This window comes from Peromyscus maniculatus, chromosome 12, assembly GCF_049852395.1.
Source record: "Peromyscus maniculatus bairdii isolate BWxNUB_F1_BW_parent chromosome 12, HU_Pman_BW_mat_3.1, whole genome shotgun sequence".
In the NCBI taxonomy this organism is placed as follows: Eukaryota; Metazoa; Chordata; class Mammalia; order Rodentia; family Cricetidae; genus Peromyscus; species Peromyscus maniculatus.
In genome coordinates, this window is record NC_134863.1 from 39,629,172 (window position 1) to 39,650,330 (window position 21,159).

At 40.5% G+C, this 21,159-nt stretch overlaps 3 protein-coding genes across 7 annotated transcripts in view; all 3 read left to right on the top strand.

The window, feature by feature from the left end:
* The window catches only part of LOC102904218 (resistin-like alpha), a 14,830-nt gene extending 12,755 nt beyond the window's left edge, over positions 1-2,075 (top strand). For all 3 annotated transcript variants that reach the window (XM_076548932.1, XM_006996506.4, XM_042259395.2), the window contains exons 2-4: positions 599-747; positions 1,218-1,298; positions 1,804-2,075. In XM_076548932.1, the coding sequence (XP_076405047.1) occupies positions 624-747; positions 1,218-1,298; positions 1,804-1,934 (336 nt within the window). In that variant the 5' untranslated portion in view covers positions 599-623 and the 3' untranslated portion in view covers positions 1,935-2,075. The remainder of the gene's footprint in view (positions 1-598; positions 748-1,217; positions 1,299-1,803) is intronic.
* Positions 404-20,216, top strand: LOC102904734 (resistin-like gamma). 2 transcript variants are annotated; one of them, XM_076548937.1, is made up of 4 exons: positions 404-436; positions 18,697-18,842; positions 19,314-19,394; positions 19,939-20,216. In XM_076548937.1, exons 2-4 carry the CDS (start codon positions 18,722-18,724, stop codon positions 20,064-20,066), a joined length of 330 nt encoding a protein of 109 aa, XP_076405052.1. In that variant the 5' UTR covers positions 404-436; positions 18,697-18,721; the 3' UTR covers positions 20,067-20,216. The 2 variants fall into 2 exon arrangements, with proteins under 2 accessions (XP_076405052.1, XP_006996570.1); XM_006996508.4 differs by lacking the exon at positions 404-436 and adding an exon at positions 18,372-18,530.
* Positions 12,955-15,560, top strand: LOC102903694 (resistin-like alpha). Of its 2 annotated transcripts, none has more exons than XM_006996504.4 (4): positions 12,955-13,238; positions 14,072-14,220; positions 14,691-14,771; positions 15,282-15,560. In XM_006996504.4, exons 2-4 carry the CDS (start codon positions 14,097-14,099, stop codon positions 15,407-15,409), a joined length of 333 nt encoding a protein of 110 aa, XP_006996566.1. In that variant the 5' UTR covers positions 12,955-13,238; positions 14,072-14,096; the 3' UTR covers positions 15,410-15,560. The 2 variants fall into 2 exon arrangements, with proteins under 2 accessions (XP_006996566.1, XP_076405050.1); XM_076548935.1 differs by having other exon boundaries at positions 12,955-13,152.
* Positions 20,217-21,159: the final 943 nt, after the last annotated feature.

Consider the following 21,159-nt stretch of genomic DNA (forward strand, 5'->3'; position numbering starts at 1 on the left):
AGCTTCATTACTGAAACTCTCACACCAGAATGTTTTACAATTCCATGATACTGAATCTTTAGAACTCTCTGCAAATTTTCCAGGTACCTCCATGGGACCAAGAGTCTTCCCTTAGCAGTTCAGATTGACAGAGTTAACAGCTGATTGCTTCTCCTATAATGTTGGGGGAGGATGTGAGTCTTGTAAGTTTCAGCTAATTCAGAGACGCTATGAAGGTTGACTTCCTCAGATTCATGAAGCCCACCTCTTCTACTTTAGCCAAATGTCTTAATTCACATGAATATATCATACAAGACACCTGGACTGTTAAGATGTATTGAATGCATTCATGTCACTAGAGTGTGCTTGTACATATTAAGGGTGTCCAGGTCAACTATCCCACAGTCTCTTTAAGCATTTCATCTGGTCAAGCCCTGGAACTACTCCTGAGCTTCTGGTGAGTCAGTTCTTGGGAACCTTCTCTGCTTCTCTAAGTGGCTTAAACAGTTACAGTCTGCTTACTTCTGTCAATTCCTCCCTTCTGTCTCCTGAACATTTTCTTTCCCTCAAATCCATGCCAGAGCTCTGTGGTCTCATGTTCTCTGCCTTTTTCTTCCAGGCCCAGGACATTGACTTTCAACAGGATGAAGACTACAACCTGCTCCCTTCTCATCATCATCTCACTTCTCCAGCTGATGATCCCAGTGAACACTGAGGAGACATTAGACTCCATCATAAAGAAGCTCAAGGAAACTCTCAGCTATGGAGGTATGAAATAAGTAGGAGAAACAATAGCCTAATTCTTGCTCCTGCTGTCTGTTGATAAACCAAAAATCCCTTGTGCCTCACACTAAGATCTCAACCTCTGTTCAGTCCACTTCATCCCTGCCTCCCTGACTAGGGCTCTACTCAATTGACTACCCTTTTTACTCTTAGATAAGAACTCAATGTTCTTGATGATGATGGAGAAAAGAAGCATAGATCCTATGTTTTATGAACACATTATGAAACAGGTGTAATATTAAGCTTTTAGTGAATTTGTGTAATTTTTGTAGCAACATTATGAAGTAAGTATTGTTTACTTTTTATTTTTTTCTCTTCACAAATGGAGAAACCAAATCTTAAAAGTTAGTGAGAGGACTACTTATGGAAACAGTGATACCCCCAAATGGAAGCGGAATTTAAAAAAAATAATGGGCAAAGATAATGGGCAATATCACATTTTCTCTCTTACTCAGGATACCTTCCCTCGACTGTGAATAGGACTCCCTCTTGCACTAGTGTGAAGGCTGTAGGCAGACTAGCCTCCTGTCCTGCTGGTGAGTAACTCCTCAAGGTAAATTTGTGAATAAGATGTCCCTGTGTCCACCCCATCAATTCCCTAATACTTCCTTCTCCTAACTCAGATTTCTATTTCCATGGTGATGAGGTGTAGTTCCAGGACATTAGTCATCACTTCCAGATTTTCAGTCCTTAAGGATGGGTTTGTCTTGTCATATTTTCCTCATGTCCACATATGACAGTCTTCCTGGACCTAAACTGTGTGGTCATTGATACGGCTCTCTTAGTTTCTCACTCTATCCCCTTGTAGTGGTAGTAGAGGAGCCAGCACAGAGGTGAATTCGCCATCAATTGAAAGACAGTGAAACTACAAGTCTTTTCATTTAATGAGTTTTTTTCTTGAAGAAAACTCTCAAAACTGATTTAGTTTTATGTCCCACTAAATGTAGCTCTATTCATGATCTTCCTATGGAGAACAGTTAGGGACTCTCCATCTCTTTTGTTCCAAGGTTTTTGATGTCTTTATCTCACACAACCATGCAGGGATGACTGCTACTGGATGTTCTTGTGGCTTTGCTTGTGGATCATGGAACATACAGAATGAAAACATTTGCCACTGCCTGTGTCTATTCGTAGACTGGACTGTTGCTCGCTGCTGCCAACTGAGGAAATGAGGAGGCTGAGAGTCCAGTTTTGAAATGACTATTATAGTGAAACATTTATTCCACCCAGGAAATTTGATTGATTGTCCCTGCGCTGAATTCCTATTACGCAGTAATCCTGCTTCTTAAATAATAAAGACAGATATGCACTCATCTATGTTTATGTCTCAGTGTTATTACTACTGGCTTGTAGTGTCTAATGCCAGAAAAAATATTCAGGATCTCTGTAATTTTATCTCACTGCATCCGAGATGGGTGGTCAGGAAAGATACAGAAAGAAATGGGAACAATGGTCCTCCCCCATTCAATTCTCCAACTCCCCCATTATAATAAAAAGTGTGAGTATATTGGATGTCATGAAACACAGAGAGATGGAGTAACATGCTTTTATGAGTACCAACATCTGAAAGAGTGAGATCTGGAAGACTGCTAAGTATGGGCAGATGAGGGAAATTTAAAATAACTATGTTCTAACTTTTCAGCATGTATGAAATCTCCTTCCAATTCAAGTGCCTGTGATGGCTTTAAGGTGACTTCTTTCCCAATCACATGTCTCACATATGTCAAAAGAACAGCACGGTCCTCACCTGTCACTGAGAATTATAATATGACATCTTACTGGGGCATTAAATTTTACAGAATTCCAAATCAAAAAATAAATAAAATATTGACAACAATGTTAAGAAAGTAAATAATTGATTGGGTATTAAGTATTCTGTAAGTTTGAGGGCTTCCAACATTGAGCCTTCACAGGAGTATATAATTAATGGGTCAACTTTAGACTACTAAAATAGTTTTAAATAATTAACAATGGTATGATTATTGATAACTTAAAATAAATTCAGTATAACTACACTAAAAATCTTCTCTTTCCATCTTCTTAATAATGACAGTAGATTGCTCAAGGCTAAACCCATGAAGAATCTACTTTTTTTTTGTATGTGCATTGGTGTTTTGCCTGCATGTATGTCTGTGTGAGGAATTTGGTCTCCTAGAACTGGAGTTACAGACAGTAGTGAGCTGCCATATGGGTGCTGGAAACTGAATCCTGGTCCTTTGGAAGAGCAGTCAGTGCTCATAACCTCTGAGCCATTTCTCCAGCCCTTAGAATCTACTTTTTATATCTAAAACTCACATAATCTAGCCAGACATCCTAGTGAATGCTAGTAATCCCAGTATTGAAATGGCATAGACAGGCAGATTCCTGGGACTTACTGCCTAGACAGAATAACTGAATTGGCAAGTGTCAGGCAAAGTGAGAGAGACCAAGGTGGACAGAACCTGAGGACCATGCCACAGTTGACTTCTGGCCTGATCACATATATACACACATACACATATACACACACACAGACATAGACACACAAACACACACACTCACAGAGACACATACAGACACACATACACAGAGACAGAGACAGAGAAAAAGAGACAGAGAGAGAGAAAGAGAGAGAGACAGAGAGAGAGGTGGGGATTATTTGCCAGAAGGCAAATGTAGAATGAGAATTTTCCTCCAGGATGAGTTTAGCTCTTGGGGCGGAGCTCAAGCTAGAATAGTTTCCCCTGCATGAGATAAGGACACATGAGGTGTTTTAAAGTTATTTATGTTTTATATTATGATATTAATATTAGTTGGAGAAATTAGAGATAAACAATACAGAACAGTTAAAGGTGAATAATGATGTGTTTGTATATCAAGTTGACAAGGGTTGATTATCCTGGTTGGGGTTTTTGTCAACTTGACACAAGTTAGAGTTAAATTGAGGAGGAGCTGTGGCTCTCCCTTCGAATGGGGATACCTTACTGCTTAAATTATAACTAATTTAGCTTATTTAACACTGTGTAGGCCAAGCTCTCAGACTAAATTCACATTGAGGTTGGACTTTCTAACTCGGTTCCCAGCATTTCTTTTACATTTACTTTGCCCCAAGGTCTGCTCTATTTGCAATTTCTTGCATTGTTCTCCTGGTTAAGAGGTCTGCTTGGAGCTTGACCTGAAATAAATATAAACAAACAAACGAATGAATGAATGAATGAATGAATGAATGAATGAATAAAATCTTCCCAAAAGCAAACATTGCAGTGACCCTTCAGTTTTTCTAGCCTTTTAACAAAATGTTTCTCATCCTCCAATCCTAGGACTAGGCTTCCTGGCCATACTTGACAAAGAAGTCAGGCTCAATGCCACCAATTAGTGTCAGCCCCCTAAATATTCTGGGTCCTTTCTAGGACAAAGAATACACTCAAGAGTTTTGCAGCTGTATCTGGCCCTTATACATTGTGTGGACTCATCTTCTACCTTTCTTCATTTATGGGTACTTGAACAGTTTTTGATTTTATTTAATCTGAAAAACACTGAGAGATTAGCATCACACTATTTTACAGAGGGTTGTCATCAAGACACAGCAAGGACCCAAAATGCCACCCCAGGGCAAAGAATATGACTGTCAAGGTAAACTTGGGGACTATGAATGCCCACTGGTGACCATTCCAAGGAAATGCAATAATTCCTGATATCCAGTAGGTAAGCAGATGCTAAAATAATGCATTAGCAAGATCTAGTACATCCTGAAAATATCCCACTACTTCATAGAATCATTTGGCTTCCTTATATTGAGGAAATCAATGAGACCTCCAAGCATATCCCCATCCCCAAAGCCTGGGTGGGGACCTTTCAAAGTAGCCCAGGGACAAGTGGGAACAGAACCCCATATGCCTGGCTGTACCACACCCAGATTCTGGCAGCCTCCTGATCCAACCTACAGCTCCGCCATTTCCAACATCTGTCCCTTGGGCATGCCTGGAGTCACTGAGAGCCCCTGGTTAGCTGGACAAGTTCTACCCCAGCACAGCTTTTTGTACAGTTTTCTCTAGGGGGATTATTGTCCACTCCTAGGACAAGCTTAGTTTGTTTGACTTGGACTGGTTTTCCCCAGATCCACACACCTATTGCCCCTAGTGCTTTGGGAACTGTCAAGAATTAATGTAATTTTAGGTTCAATGCCCACCCAAATCCAAGTAACTTGGGCTTTAATAGCAGACCCACGAATCCATAATTTGGCAAGTGGCCTCAGGTGCCATACAAAGCTTTCAATTACAGGCAACCTTGGTCACCCAGTCAGAGGAGCAGCTTTGTGGTTTCCATCGAATGACATTGCCTTCCCCTGCATGGGGTGCAGTGGGGACTACTTGTACCCCTCCTGATTTCACTCCTTTTAGCCCTTGCTTAGGCTTTAAAGCCTTTCAAAAAGCCTCAAGCACAGCATTTGGCCTTTTTTCAGTTTGTCCCCTAGGGATTTATGACACTTGTTTTTTAGTAACCTCAACAGGACCCATCAATTGCTGTTTCCTTTCCATAATGATATGGTGTGCAGGCCTTGGCAGGTAGAGCCTAGGTGCCTAGAAGCATGTGAGGCAGACACTCATGCTGACCCATCGATGTACTGCAGGGTGCTACGTTGGGAAGCCACTCACACCCCAGGCACAGCATCCACATGAAAAGAGTTTATTATAGAGAAACAGAGAGAGGGGGAAGAGAAGAAAAGAGGGGAGAGGAAGAACGAAAAGGGGAGGGAAAACAGAGATGTGCACACCTCATGGTGGGGAAGAGAGGAAGGAGAAGAGGAGGAAGAAGGGAGGAGGTTTTCTTTAAAAGACGATTTACATCAGGACTCAGGGCAGGTCCCCATTAAGTGGGCCAGAATGCCAACACTTTCCTCATCTCCTCCTAGTGTTTCAGCATGTTTATAAACTCAGTCTGTTGGCTGGTCTAGAATCATGTAGGTCTGCTAAAGACTTTGCGATTTCTCATGGATCCCATCCCACCAAGGGACTTTTAAAAAGCCACTAAAGCCCTTTATCAGTCTTTTGGTTCCTGACGAATGAAGATGTTTGTGTGTAGTGATTTTTACACCCCTAGTAAGCATAGTCTTGTTTTTCCTGGTGTACTAGGCATTGAACATCACTTCTGTAATCCTTATTCTCTTTCTTTGTTTGTTTATCTATATTTTACTGCATTTTCATTTCTTTACTGTCTGCTTCTTCCTATGAAATTCAAGTGTTTCAATACCAGGAAGGGATCTTCAGCACAAACCGAACTGGTATTCTGTTTCTATTCCATCCCATCAGCTGTTAGAAAGGGCCAAGCCTGTTTCTCCATGTTATTCCCACTTTTCTCAAATTTACACCCAAAGCAGAGGCTAATGCAGAGCGTAACAGCCACATATTCCTTTCCCTCTGTAATTTCTCCCTTACACAAGGAAATTCCCACTCACTAGCCATCTTGACACTAGATGCACATTTAACTACACATGGCAGTGGTTTCACAACCACACTACAGCTTGTCAATCCTCTTCCTTTACTTGATGCTCTCAAGGACCATAAAATTTGCTCTAAATCTTTAGACCATCTCATAGCACCTCTAAATGCACACAACAGACCCCACTTATCCAACAGTCATGTTACTCCATAATACTTAGAGGAAACAGCCCCACTTGGATTTCTCCCACAGACTCCTTACCCAGACTTTCCCTGGGATAGACAACTCAGCCTTGATTGCATGTTTTATCACCCAAAGTAAAACCTCTTACTACTGTTGATGTAGTAATGAAAGGACCAAGCAGACACCATAACAGGCAGTTCAATCTTCTCTCAGTAATCAGGCCTCAAATTCACCTTCCTGAGACTGAGAAAGCAGTTTCTGGGAGGAACATGAACAAAAGACAATCACTGATGTCCCTACCAGCAGGGACAGGGAGACAGGACACACCAAGCCTGGGCCACTGAGCCAGCCTCCATAGTCTGTATGTGCTAGGCCAGCCAGCCTCCATAGCAGCTCAAGGACAAGGCCTAGGAATTGTCCAGGCCTGCCCCAAATGGATAACTGTAACCCCCAACTAACCCTAGCCAATTCAAAGTTACTAACATGGTTGCCACTTGCATAAACCAATTCTGGGTCTGTTCCTGTGCCGTCTGTAGACCCCAAGACACCCCTTGCTTCACTCCCTATAAATACCCTGCCCTTTTGCTACTTGGAGTCTCTCCTGATCTGCTGCTGCATCAGACTGATGGAGAGGCCTGGGGTAACTCTCAACAGTAAAAAGACTCTTTGCTTTTGCATTGGATTTGTTCTCTTGATGGTCTTTGGGGGACTCTAGGAACAACATTTTAGAGGGTCCACTGAGATTCCTCAAACCCACTGTGAGAGCAAGACAAACTCTATTTTAAAGAAAATTCCATTTCAAACGGCACTTGGCCAGGAGCTGAACTTACTTCCAGTAAAGAACCTCAAACAGCTCCAAGAAAAATCACACACAGCTAGGGTCCAGGTCAAGGAACCCCACCAGGATGGGCTGGCCAATGAGTAATTTAGATAAATAACATCTGTTGGCCCCAAATGTCCTTGGACAATGTCAGCAGGCTCCATATGTCCTTCTGATAACCCTTGTTGTTGAAAAAAATCCTCTGGACCCAAACCATTGGATTCAAAGTTTACATACCCTCACCCAAGCCTATGGCACAAAGGCTTGTACCACCCTGCCTGTGGTTTTTCCCTTTAAAAACCCTTCACTCTGAGAGCTCAGGGCTGTCCTCCTCCTCCACCTGCTGTGTCAGACTGCTGGAATAAGTAACAAGCCTGAGTTTGTAATCAATAATACCCTGTGTGTTTGCATCAGATATTGGCTCTGTGGTCTCATGATGTGGGTACAACACCACCAAGACCACCATCCTTTGAGACTTATGGCACCTAATATGAAGTAACTTGGATTTTCCCAGGCAAGGTTTTGGGATTCTGGTTTCTGTTTGTGGCAGTGAGAGCTCTGTCTGTGAAGCTCACATAAGATCTATGGTGGACATACTGTCTGATTGCTGTTTGGGGTTTCTGGAGATATCCAAGGGGTCTTCTGGTGGGTCAGGAGATCCTTCTGTTGTGGATTGGATTCCCCTTGTTCCTCTGGAGACCCTGAGCAGGTCTCAACAGCAAACTGATATCTTTGTCTTGGTCTTGGTCTGTGTTCTGACTGTTATAATGTTACTGTTCTGTTCCATATGTTTAAGGGGACTGGATCCCCTGACTGAACTGAGTTAAGCAGGTAGCTCCTACCAGGTTAGAGTACTGCAAGAGAAGCCATCTGTTAGATAGGGTTCACTAACCGAGAGTGGGGCCATGTTCTCAGTGCTAGTGTAATGGTATTTATGTCTAAGTATTGTTACTTCTTTCTGTCTACTAACCTCCCTCGTTTTCCTGGAAGAGAAGGACAGAGAGACATAGCATGGGTCACTTCCCTCTAGCTCTCTTACTATCAGGCCTGCAGCACATGTTAGGGCTGGTCTTGGCTTGCAGGAAAGGCCTGCAGCCAGTCAATGGCTCTCACAGAGGGTGGGGGTGCACACTCTCAGTGCAGGTGGGCAGCAAGGAGTTGACTGCCTACAATTGACAAGCTGCTTGAACACCGAACAGAGACTCTGGGTTTAATTGTTAATTATTATAATGATAGGAGTTAACACATTTTTTCAGGAACACTGGAAGCCAAAAACATACTCTATGCCTACTGCTCCCCCTCCCTTCCTTCCTAAACCAAGTTCTTTTTTACTATGATAAAGTCAAGGTCTCTTCTGCTGGTCAGCAGCTTCCCATCTTAACCCTTCTCTGTCCCGATACTGCTTGAAACACATATTAAATCACCAGCCTGCATACTTTGAAAAGCTTTGACTTTAAAATAAAAGTCAAAGATACATTATAACATTATGCTTTTACTTCCACAGGAAACAGAAAAAAAAATACATGGATTTTGGTCATTTGAATTCAATGGGTTACAAATACTTGTCATCATTCAAGAAAATTGGTTACAAATTACTATTGATGGGGATAAAAAAACTTCTAATATAAAATGTTTCACATTAGACAGGTTTTTATACACTAACGCAAATATGTTTTATTATAATATATGCATATATATTTCTATTCTTATTTGAAATGTTATACCTATACAATATTCTAAACTGCTGGGCTAGAAACCACAGGAAAGGACTTTGATGAAAATTGGTGTGTCATCTGAAAAACAAGAGAAGGCATAAGACTGAAATAAAAAAGGAAAGGGAAAAAAGACAAATTTCTACGTCTGGCTGTACTAGAATAGCAAAAGGCCTGACCTAAAGATACAATGGAAAATTATAAAATGCCAGAAGGGATATAAACTATGCTGAATTAAAAAAACTATAAAATATATTGGGAATTTAAACATGTTGGATTAATTCAGATTAGTTTTCTTCATTTAGAAAAAACTGATGATTCTTCATTGCAAAACATTTATATTAAAAATGAAATCATGCTCTTTAAAGGAGAGAGGAAAACTAAGGTCTAAAATACAGGTTAATAATTAATCATCATATTACAGGCCTCTGGATTGTAGGATTCTATATGGTAGGTCTCCTATGAAATGACAAGGCTAAAGCTCTTAGGTATTCAGAGTTCCATAGAGAAATCCAAACCTCTTTCTTAAAACTGGCAATATCACATCTATGGTCTATAAAGAAAACTGCAATCTAACTGCTTATAGATATAGATATAGATAGATATATACATATATACATATGAAAAATGCTTATAAAATATACTTATAAGAAAAAAACAGAACCTAGAGATCCATTTGACTAATATATCTATAGGATAACAAATTGGCCTGGTTACTGTCAACAAACTTAGAGATGCTTTCAAGATTTATTTAGCTCAGATATATTTGATAGATGATGGTCCTCATACCTATCAAAGATCTGATGAATATGGCATTTATATTATTTGATAAAAAGCTTACTATATACAAACAGAGACTCTTAGATCCTAGCAATGACTCCCAAGGCCTCCAAAGGAGATATGGAATAACAAGATAAAGCCACCTGAATTGTTGACAACACTGACCACTGGGCAAGATGCCCCAACTCAACAACTTTTGCCAGGAATCTGGCCCAGACTGGATAAATGAGACACTGACAAAATAAGGTCAGTCTTCCCCAAGGTCTTCCTCCATTGTGAGAACTTTCACCTTATGGGCCTGCAGCTGAAAACTGATGCTACCCTAACACCTGTCCTGCCAATGCTATGAAGACTACAGGAGCCTGGGCTGATGGCAATCTGGGTAATGGATAGTCTCTGTCTTCATTTTTAATATTTGGAAGTCTGCACTCAGATAAAATTTATCCTTCTCAGATCTTTGATGGCACTGATGACTGGGCTAGATATAGCTTTGTCAGCTTAGCAACATCAGACAACCAGAGTCTTCCACAAGGTTGCAGCCACCTTCTTAGTTCATTGATCAGTGCATGAATTAATTAATGCTACTAGGTCTCCTGAAAAATAAAAGAGAGACAAACAGGTTTGCCTTACACACAAGCTTCATAATAAGGGATAAATGAGTTTCAAACATAATTTGAAATGGCTGTTCTTAAATAATAACTGCTTATATTTCCAGTAAATAATAAAGTGTAAAGGTATAAATATCAGAGAAAAACATATAAAAGATATTATGAAATTTCTTTCCTTCGCTATACTATCGTTGCATTGAAACTTCAAAAATTCAGAATTTAACATTAATAGAATTCTGACAAGCTAATAGAGCAATGACTGCTTACTCTTTGGGTTATGAGCTCACGATTTTAGATTTCTTTTGGTTATCTTCTGAGTATAGACTTACAGTTGTTTTTCATTGGGACAAAGACATTTCAGTCCAATTTATACCTTGTTCTTTAGACAGAAAAAATAAATTACATTTTTTAAAACCCAAATCTAGCCAGGCGGTGGTGGCGCACACCTTTAATCCCAGCACTCGGGAGGCAGAGCCAGGCGGATCTCTGTGAGTTCAAGGCCAGCCTGGGCTACCAAGTGAGCTCCAGGAAAGGCGCAAAGCTACACAGAGAAACCCTGTCTCGAAAAACCAAAAAAAAAAAAAAATCTATAGCTTTTGCTAGGACTCAATGGTATGAGTCTACTTCTGTTGTTTTATAGATACCTGTTACCTGCTTTTTCTACAATATGGATTTCAATACAGATTGAGAATGTTAATCTATCTGGAACTTTTATGACTTTTCATGAAATGGAAATTCACATAAACTTCAAAAACAATCAGGAAAGGTATAAAACTTGGATTTACTTCTCACAGGTCAAAAGGATCCCAGATAAATACAGCCTAAATTTCCCCACCTGTCTATTCCTGAGGATGGTATTTTTCCATCTCTTGAACTTGGGGATCCTCCTCTTCCTCAATTACTGAGACTATGGGTCTGAAATCTCCAAATAAGTCCATAAATATTAACTCCTGTTCCTAGTTTATATCTGTCTCAACAGGTTTCCACTTGGCTGACAGACACACCCAAGCACCATTTGCTGGAGACAACCTACTCCAAAAGATTGTGAGCCCTAGATTTTCTAAATAAAAGCTGATATGGACCATTCCACCAGATATAAATGCCATCTCTTCAGCTGGTCAATGAACCAGATGCTTCTAAAGTCCCTCCTTGCCTTTGACTAATATTCTAGTCTTTTAGGGCCCTGACAACAATGTCCCAACATCAACAGGAAATAATTACAGAAGGAAAACCGTCTTCCTTGTTCCCCCGCCCCTAGAATGTTAGATCAAAAGGGAATTTCTTGTCATAGGAAACCTGAGATAAAATAATAACTGGTTCCCATTCTCATTTCCAAGTTGCTTCAGGATAAGAAACTCTGTCAGCCATCACAGGGCTTTTGTCCCTTCTGCTTCTACTAATTGTTGTTGGCTCTTATGTCACTGATGCCTTAACTAAATGATGATTCTTATCTGGGTACCATTAAACTGATGATGTTAGAATCCCAATATCAGCCCCCAAACTAAAGCAATGATACACATACAGATGGCAACAAACTAATAAGAGGAGGCTCACTTTGCTGTTGATAATGTGAAATGGTCTCTGTTTGAAACAACCTCTACATGTCTATATGAACCTCTGTAGTCTCACTCAGAATCCATGGGAGCTAGCTCCCTGATCCCACTGAAGGTTACCTGATGGAAATTTACTTGTGGCTTGATCCCCTATTTTAATGTTCAAATTTTAGATCAAAGCAAACAAACAAAAAACATCTTATGTCCTGGTCCAATTAATCACCAAAATAATCTACTACCCTGATGATAAAGTCTTTTACCAAAAAGAAACTTCTCCAAGATTGGAGATATATACTACTCAATGGGGTAATGAAAGGACCATAACAGGCTGCTCAGTCTTCTCTCAGAGATCAGGCCTCAATTTCAGCTTCCTGAGACTGAGAAAGCAGTTTCTGAGAGGGCCATGAACAAAGACAATTAATCCTTGATGTCCCTACCAGCAGGGACAGGGAGATAGGATACACCAAGCCTGGACCACTGAGCCAGCCTCCATAGTCTGTATGTGCTAGGCCAGCCAGTCTCCATAGCAGCTCAAGTACAAGACCTAGCAATTGTCAGGGCCTGCCCCAAAATGGATAACTGTAACCCCCAACTACCCTAGCCAATTCAAAGTTACTTACATGATTGCTACTTGCATAAAACAATTCTGTAGTCTGTAGACCCCAAGACACTGCTTTACTCCCTATAAATACCCTGCCCTTTTGCTACTTGGAGTCTCTCCTGATCTGCTGCTGCATCAGACTGATGGAGAGGCCTGGGGTAATTCTCAACAGTAAAAAGACTCTTTGCTTTTGCATTGGATTTGGTCTCTTGATGGTCTTTGGGGGACTCTAGGAACAACATTTTAGAGGGTCCACTGAGATTCCTCAAACCCACTGTGAGAGCAAGACAAACTCTATTTAAAGAAAATTCCATTTCAAACAGCACTTGGCCAGGAGCTGAACTTTCTTCCAGTAAAGAACCTCAAACAGCTCCAAGAAAAATCACAAACAGCTAGGGCATAGGTCAAGGTACCTTACCAGGATGGACTGGACAATGAGTAATTTAGATAAACAAGACCTGTTGGCCCCAAATATCCTAAGACATCGTCAGCAGGCTCCAAATATTCTTCTGATAACTCTTGTGGTTGAAAAATTCCTCTGGAACCCAACCATTGGATTCAAAGTTTACATACCCTCACCCAAACCTATGACACAAAGGCTTGTACCACCCTGCCTGTGGTTTTTCCCTTTAAAAACCCTTCACTCTGAGAACTCAGGGATTTCCTCCTCCACCTGCTGTCTCAGACTGCTGGAATAAGGAACAAGCCTGAGTTGGTAATCAATAAAATTCTGTGCTTGTGTGTTTGCATCGGATATTGGCTCTGTGGTGGATTTGCTCTGAAGTATCACGACATTAAGAGGTATGCTTACACCATGTGGGAAAAAGTCTCAGCATCCATTTAGAGACATAAAGCCACTCTGTCCTAACAGCTTTAGTTCTTTTTTGTTCTATTCTTGTACCGAGTGTGTTGTGTGAGACTTTTTTTTAGGATTCAGAACACATTATCTGTGTGTCTGTCTCTCTCTCTCCTTTGTGTGTGTGTGTGTTTGTGTGTGTGCATGTGTGTTAATTTCAGAAGTTGGGACAATATGAATGCAGTCATTACTGAAACTCTCACACCAGAATGTTTTACAATTTCCTGATACTGCATCTTTAGAACTTTCTGCAAATTTTCCCGGTACCTCCATGGGACCAAGAGTCTTCCCTTAGCAGTTCAACTTGGCAGAGTTAACAGCTGATTGCTTCTCCTATAAATTTGTGGAGGGATGTGAGTCTTGTAAGTTTCAGCTAATTCAGACAAGCTATGAAGGTTGACTTCCTCAGATTCATGAAGCCCACCTCTTCTACTTTAGCCAAATATCTTAATTCACATGAATTTGTCATACAAGACACCTGGACTGTTAAGATATATGGAATGCATTCATGTCACTAGAGTGTGCTTGTACATATTAAGGGTGTCCAGGTCAACTATCCCACAGTCTCTTTAAGCATTTCATCTGGTCAGGCCCTGGAACTACTCCTGAGTTTCTGGTGATTCAGCTCTTGGGAACCTTCTCTGCTTCTCTAAGTGGCTAAAACAGTTACAGTCTACTTATTTCTGTTGCTTCCTCTCTTCTCTCTCCAGAATATTTCCTTTCTCTCACAGTCATGCTTGAAAGCACGGATCTCATTTTCTTTGTTTTTTTCTTCCAGGCCCAGGACATTGACTTTCAACAGGATGAAGACTACAACCTGCTCGCTTCTCATCATCATCTCACTTCTCCAGCTGATGATCCCAGTGAACACTGAGGAGACCTTAGACTCTATCATGAAGAAGCTCAAGGAAGCTCTCAGGGATGGAGGTATGAAATGACTAGGAGAAACAATAGCTTAATTCTTGTTCCTGCCGTCTGTTGATAAACCAAAAATTCCTTGTCCTTCACACTAAGATCTCAACCTCTGTTCAGTCCACTTCATCCCTGCATCCCTGACTAGGGCTCTACTCAGTAGACTACCCTTTTGTACTCTTAGATAAGAACTCAATGTTCTTGATGATGTTGAAGAAAAGGAGCATAGGTCATATATTTTATGAACACATCATGAAACAGGTGTAATATTAAGCTTTTAGTAAATTTGTGTAATTTTCATAACTACATTATGAAGTAAGTATTGTTTACTTCTATTATTTTCTTTTCACAAATGAAGGAACTAAATCTTAAAAGTTAGTGAGAGGACTACTTATGGAAACAGTGATACACCAAAGATATAAGAGGAATTTTAAAAAATTCATATGCAAAGATAATGGGCAATATCACTTATTTGTCTTACTCAGGTAACCGTCCCTCTACTGTGACCCATACATTCTCCTGCACTAGTGTGAAGGCTTTAGGCAACCTTGCCTCCTGTCCTGCTGGTGAGTAATTCCTCAAGGAGAATTTGTGAATAGGGTGTCCGTGTGTTCACCCCATCAATTTCCTAATACCATCTTCTCCTAACTCAGGTTTCTATTTCCATGGTGATGAGGTGTAGTTCCAGGACTTTAGTCATCACTTCCAGGTTTTCAGTCCTTAAGGATGCTATTTGTTCATCTTGTCACATCTTCCTCGTGCCCACATATGACAGCCTTCCTGGACCTAAACTGTGTGGTCATTGATACGGCTCTCTTAGTTTCCCATTCTATTCCCTTGTAGTGGTAGAAGAGGAGCCAGCACAGATGTGAATTTTCCATCAATTGAAAAACAGTGAAACTACTAGTCTTTTCATTTATATGAGTATTTTCTTTAAGAAAACTCTCAAAACTGATTTAGTTTTATGATCCACAAAATGTAGCTCTATGCATGAGCTTTCTAGGGAGAACAATTAGGGACTCTGCATTTCTTTTGGTCCAAGGTCTCTCATGTCTTTATTTCACACAACCATGCAGGGATGATTGCTACTGGATGTTCTTGTGGCTTTGCTTGTGGATCATGGAATGTCCAGAATGAAAATGTTTGCCACTGCCTGTGTCCAATTATTGACTGGACTCTTGCCCGCTGCTGCCAACTGTCCTGAGACTGAGGAGGCTGAGAATCTAGTTTTGAAATGATGATTTTAAAGCAACTATGATCTCTCCCAGAAAGCCTGACTGATTGTCCCTGTGCTGAATTCCTATTACACAGTATTCCTGCTTCTTAAATAATAAAGACAGATTTGCACTAATCTATTTTATGTCTCAATGTTATTACTACTGTCTTGTGGTGTCTAATGCCAGAAAACATATTCAGGATCTCAATGATTTCATCTCACTGTATCCGAGATGGATGGTCAGGAAAGATACAGAAAGAATGGGAACAATGGACCTCCACCATCCAATTTTCCTACTCCCCAATTTTATTAAAAAAAACTATAAGTATATTGGATGGAATGAAATACAGAGAAGTGGCGTAGCATGCTTTTATGAGAACCAACATCTACAACAGTGAGATTTGGAAGACTGCAAAGTATGGGCAGATGCAGAAAATTTAAAATAACTATGTTCTAACTCGTCAGCATGTATGAAATCTCCTTCCAATTCAAGTGCCTGTGATGGCTTTAAGGTGACTTTTTTCCCAATCACATGTCTCACCTATATCAAAAGAACATCACAGTCTTCACCTGTCACTGAGAATTACAATATCGCCTCTCACTGGGGCATTAAAAACTTACAGAATTCCAAAGCAAAAAATAAATAAAATATTTATGATAATGTTAAGAAAGTAAACAAGTGATTGGGCATTAAGTATCCTGTAATTTGGGGGGCTTCCAATTTTGAGTCTTCACAGGAGTATAAAATTCATGTGTCAACTTTAGACTACCAAAATAATTTTAAGTAATTAATAGTGGTATGGTTATTGGTAATTTAAACCAAATTAAAATAAATTGAGTATAACTACACTAAAAATCTTCTCTTTCCATCTTAATTATGGCAGTAGGTTCTTCAAACCTAAAACTCATGAAGAATCTACTGTTTATATCTAAAACTCACATCATCTAGCCAGACATCCCAGTGTATGCTAGTAATCCCAGTGTTGAAATGGCATAGACAGGCAGATTCCTGGGACTTACTGCCTAGACAGAGTAACTGAATTGACAAGTGTCAGTCAAAGTGAGAGACCAAGGTTGACAGAACCTGAGAACAATGTCACAGCTGACTTCTGGCCTGATTATATATGTACACACATGCACATAAACACACACACACACACACACACACACACTCAAAGAGACACATACAGACACATATACACAGAGATAGAGACAGACAGTGAGAGAGAGAGAGAGAGAGAGAGAGAGAGAGAGAGAGAGAGAGAGAGAGAGAGAGAGAAATGGGGATTAAGTGCCAGAACATAAATGTGGAATGAGAATTTTCCTCCAGGGTAGGTTAAGTTCTTGAGGTGGAGCTCCCGATAGAACAGTTTCCCTTGCATGAGATAAGGACACATGAGGTACTTTAAAGTAATTTATGTTTTATATGGTGATATTAATAATAGTAGGAGACCTTAGGGATAAACAATAAAGGAACAGTTAGAGGTGAATAATGATGTCTTTGTTTATCAAGTTGACATGGGGCGATTGTCCTGATTGGTATTTTTGTCAACTTGACACAAGGTAGAGTTAAATTGAGGAGGAGCTGTGGCTCTCCCTTTGAATGGGGATACCTTACTGCTTAAATGATAACTAATTTAATTTATTTAAACACTGTGCAGGCCAAGCTCTCAGACTAAATTTGCAGTGAGATTAGACTTTTTTTTACTTGGTTCCCAGCATTTTTTTTTTACATTTATTTTGCTCCAGGGTCTGCTCTGTTCCCAATTTCTTGTATTGTACTCCTGGTCAAGTGACATGCTTGGAACTTGACCTGAAATAAAGATAGATAGATGATAGATAGATAGATAGATAGATAGATAGATAGATAGATAGATAGATAGATAAAAAATCTTTCCAAAAGCAAGCATTGCAGTTACCTTCCAGTTTTTCTATCTTTTGAACATGTTGCTCAGTCCTCCAATCCTAGGACTAGACTTCCAAGCCATACTTGACAAAAAAGTCAGGCTCCATGCCACCAAACAGTAACATTCCTCAAAATGATCTGGGTCCTTTCTAGGTTTGTTTAAATATAACCTATTAATAATTGAATGAGACCTGAGAATGTGAACACAATTTGTACCTGCCAGGAATAGGGAGTTGAGACATTATGGAGCCTTGTGCCAAACTTGTTAACAGGGAATGCTGGGATCACATCCCAGATGTCTCAGTTGGCATCAGTCAGCTTCAATAAGAAATGTTTGTTCAAGCTGTCCCTTAATTCTGTACTTGAAATTCTAAACTCCAGAGAGGAAGTACAGCAAAGAAAAGCAGAAGTTTTGAGAGTAGAGCTAGCTCCTGGATGATAATCTATGGGCACAACACCCAGGTTTGCACAAGTGACAGTAGATAATGGCCATTCTGTTCAATAGCACTGCCTTAAAGCTTCATGTCCCACTCTTTACTGGGGTTTGGCGTGGAAAAGGCAGAATAATAATGATGGAGTACGACTGCAGAGGGCTATGTCAATGTGTGTAACTCCCATGATAAGCATGTTGAGAGATGTACTATGAAAACATTAGCAATTCAGAATTCTTTTTCTTAGCTCCCACAGGTTCCTGTTTAGTTTTATAATAAAAATCAATTTCCAAGCAGGAGAGAACGGAGTCAACATCCATCACCATACACCTGTTTTTGAAACAACTTTGTTTAGGAGAATAAAACCTTCGAAAGGGAGCATAAGTAGCCTTTGTGGTCTCAGGCAGTCTTGTGCCTAAAAATGAAACAACGTTTCAAGAGTCACCACTGGGCCGTTCAGCTGGTCAGAGTCAACAGCTGATTACTTCTCCTATAACTTTGGGGGAGGTGTGAATTGTGTAAGTTTCAGCTTTTCCAAACAAGTGAAGAGGGTTGACTTCCTCAGTCTCATGAACCTCACCTCTTCTTCTTTAGACCAGTGTCTTAATTCACAGGAAATTGCTATATAGGACATCCGGGCTGTCAAAATGTACTCAACGTGTTTACACCATTGAGGTGTGCTTGTATATATTAAGGGTGCCCAGGTCAGCTATGCCACAGTATATGAAAGCATCTCATCTGGTCAGGCCCTGGAACCACTCCTGAGCTTCTGGTGAGTCAGTCAGCTCTTGGGAACCTTCTCCGCTTCTCTAAATGGCTGAAGCAGTTACGGTCTGGTCACTCCTGTTGCCTGCTCCCTTCTCTCTCCAGAATATTTCCTTTCCCTCACAGCCATGCCAGAGCTCAGTGATCTCATCTTCTTTGCCTTTTTCTTCTAGTCCCAGGACAGTGACTTTCAACAGGATGAAGACTACAACTTGCTCCCTTCTCATCATCATCTCCCTTCTCCAGCTGATGATCCCAGTGAATACTGAGACCTTAGATTCTCTCCTGGAGAAGAAGATCAAGGAACTGGGCTGTGGAGGTATGAGATGAGTAGGAGAAACCATGGCCTAATCCTTGCTCATGCTGACAGTTGATAAAACCTAAAATCCCTTGTACCCCACTCTAAGATCTCAAGCCCTGTTCAGTCCACTTCATGCCTGCCTTCCTGACCAGGGATTTCGTCAGTACTCTACCCTTTTGAATCCTTAGGTAAGAGAGCAATGTTCATGATGATGATGAAGAAAATGGGTGTAGGTCCTGTATTTTTTGAACACATTATGAAACAGGTATAATATTAAACTTTTAGTTAGTTTGTTTAATTTTCATAGCCACTTTAGGAGGTAAGAACACTTTACTTTCTACTGCTTTCTCTTCACAAATGAAGGAACTAAATCTTAAAAGTTAGTGAGTGGATTACTTATGGAAACAGTGACACCCCCAAGATAGAAGAGGACTTATGATGGAATGTGAGAAAGATCATGGGCAATATCACTTTTTTCCTCTTACTCAGGTGAGTGTACCTCCACTGTGACGAGGACTCTCTCCTGCACTAGTGTGACAGCTAGAAGCAGACTAGCCTCCTGTCCTGCTGGTGAGTATCTCCTTGAGGACAATTTGTGAATAAGGTATCCCTGTGTCCAAGCCATCAATTCCCTAATACTGCCTTCTCCTAACTCAGCTTTCTGTTTCCATGGAGCTGAGGCATAGTACCAGGTGCCTAGACATCCCTTCCTAGTTGTTCGTTACCTTGAGGATGCTGCTGAAGGACTCTAGGGTTCTGCTCTTCCTGTAACCTCTTTGTTTGTGCCCACACATGCCCGCCCTTCTTGTCCCTTGATTGTCCAGTCATGGATATGGCCTTCCTTTATTTTCTAATCTATCCCATATATTGGTGAGCAGGGGGCCAGAACAGGGGTGAAATTGCCATCAATTGAAAGACAGTGAAATCCACCTTCCAAGTCCTTCAATTTAAGTCATTTTTGCATTTCGTTTGCTTGAAGAGAATTCTGAAGTTTGAAGAGCTTTATGTCCTGCAAAACCTAGATCTACCTATGCACCTCCTAAGAAGAAAGGACAGTTAGGGACCTTCCATTTCTTGTAGTCTAAAGGCTTTTATGTCTCACATGACTATGCAGGGATGGCTGTCACTGGCTGTGCTTGCGGCTATGGCTGTGGATCATGGGATATCCAGAATGGAAATACTTGCCACTGTCAGTGTTCAGTCATAGACTGGACCACCGCCCGCTGCTGCCAACTGGCCTGAGAAGGAAGAGGCCGAGAACCCAGTTTTGAAATGACGACTATAACGAAACTGCAATCTCAACTTGGAAACCTGGCTCATGTCCGCTTAATGAATTCATATTACCCAGTAATCCTGCTTCTTAAAAAATAAAGACAAATTTTCACCTGCCTATCTTATGTCTTTTATGTTATTACTTCTAACTTGGGAAATCTCTCGCTAGAAAACATTTTCAGTACCTCACATTATATCTCAGTATGGCATGTGAGATTTGTGGTTAAGGAAGGATGGGAAAGGGACTGATACTCCACTTCTACTCCCTCATTATTTAACAGAAAGTATTGAGTACATTGTTTGGCATGAAATATAGTAAATCAAATACCATGCACTTGATGGAGCTCACCAGCTGGAACAGTGAACTCTAACCCATGTGCAGGAGAACTTTGCAAGATGCAGGCAGGCAAGAGGAAATGGAAAATATTTTCTAACCTTTTAGTACACACATGTACTCTTTCTTACTCAAGTACCCAAGATGGCATTCATCAAGGTGACTTCCTTCCCTGTTGCTTTCTTTTGAATAACAACATAAAGACACATCTCTCACATGCCACTGCCACTGAGTCTTACTATACATTTTCCTGGGTGTAAAAACTATAGAATTCCAAACAAAAAATATGTTAAGCAAGTAAGTAACCCAAAGACTTGGAAGTGACTGTGTTTTAAGTTGGTGGACTTGAATTTTTGGTCTTCATGGTCCTGAATAAAACTATAATTCAGTTACAACTTTGGATTACCAAGAATGATTTTTCTTTTCATTTATTATTCTCTCATATATTACATCCGGACCACAGTTTCCCCTACCTCCTCTCCTCCCAGCCCCCCTACTTCCTTTCTCCCCCAGATCTACTTCTCTGTTTCACTCAGAAAAGGGCAGGCCTCCTAGGGATATCAACCAAACAGTGTAACAAACTACAATATTAAAATTGGATGAGGCAACCCAGTAGGAGTAAAAGGATCCCAAATGCACACAAAAGAGCCAGAGACAGCCCTGGCTCTCACTGTTAGGGGGCCCATGAGAACACTAAACTGTACAACTAAAACATATATACAAAGGGTG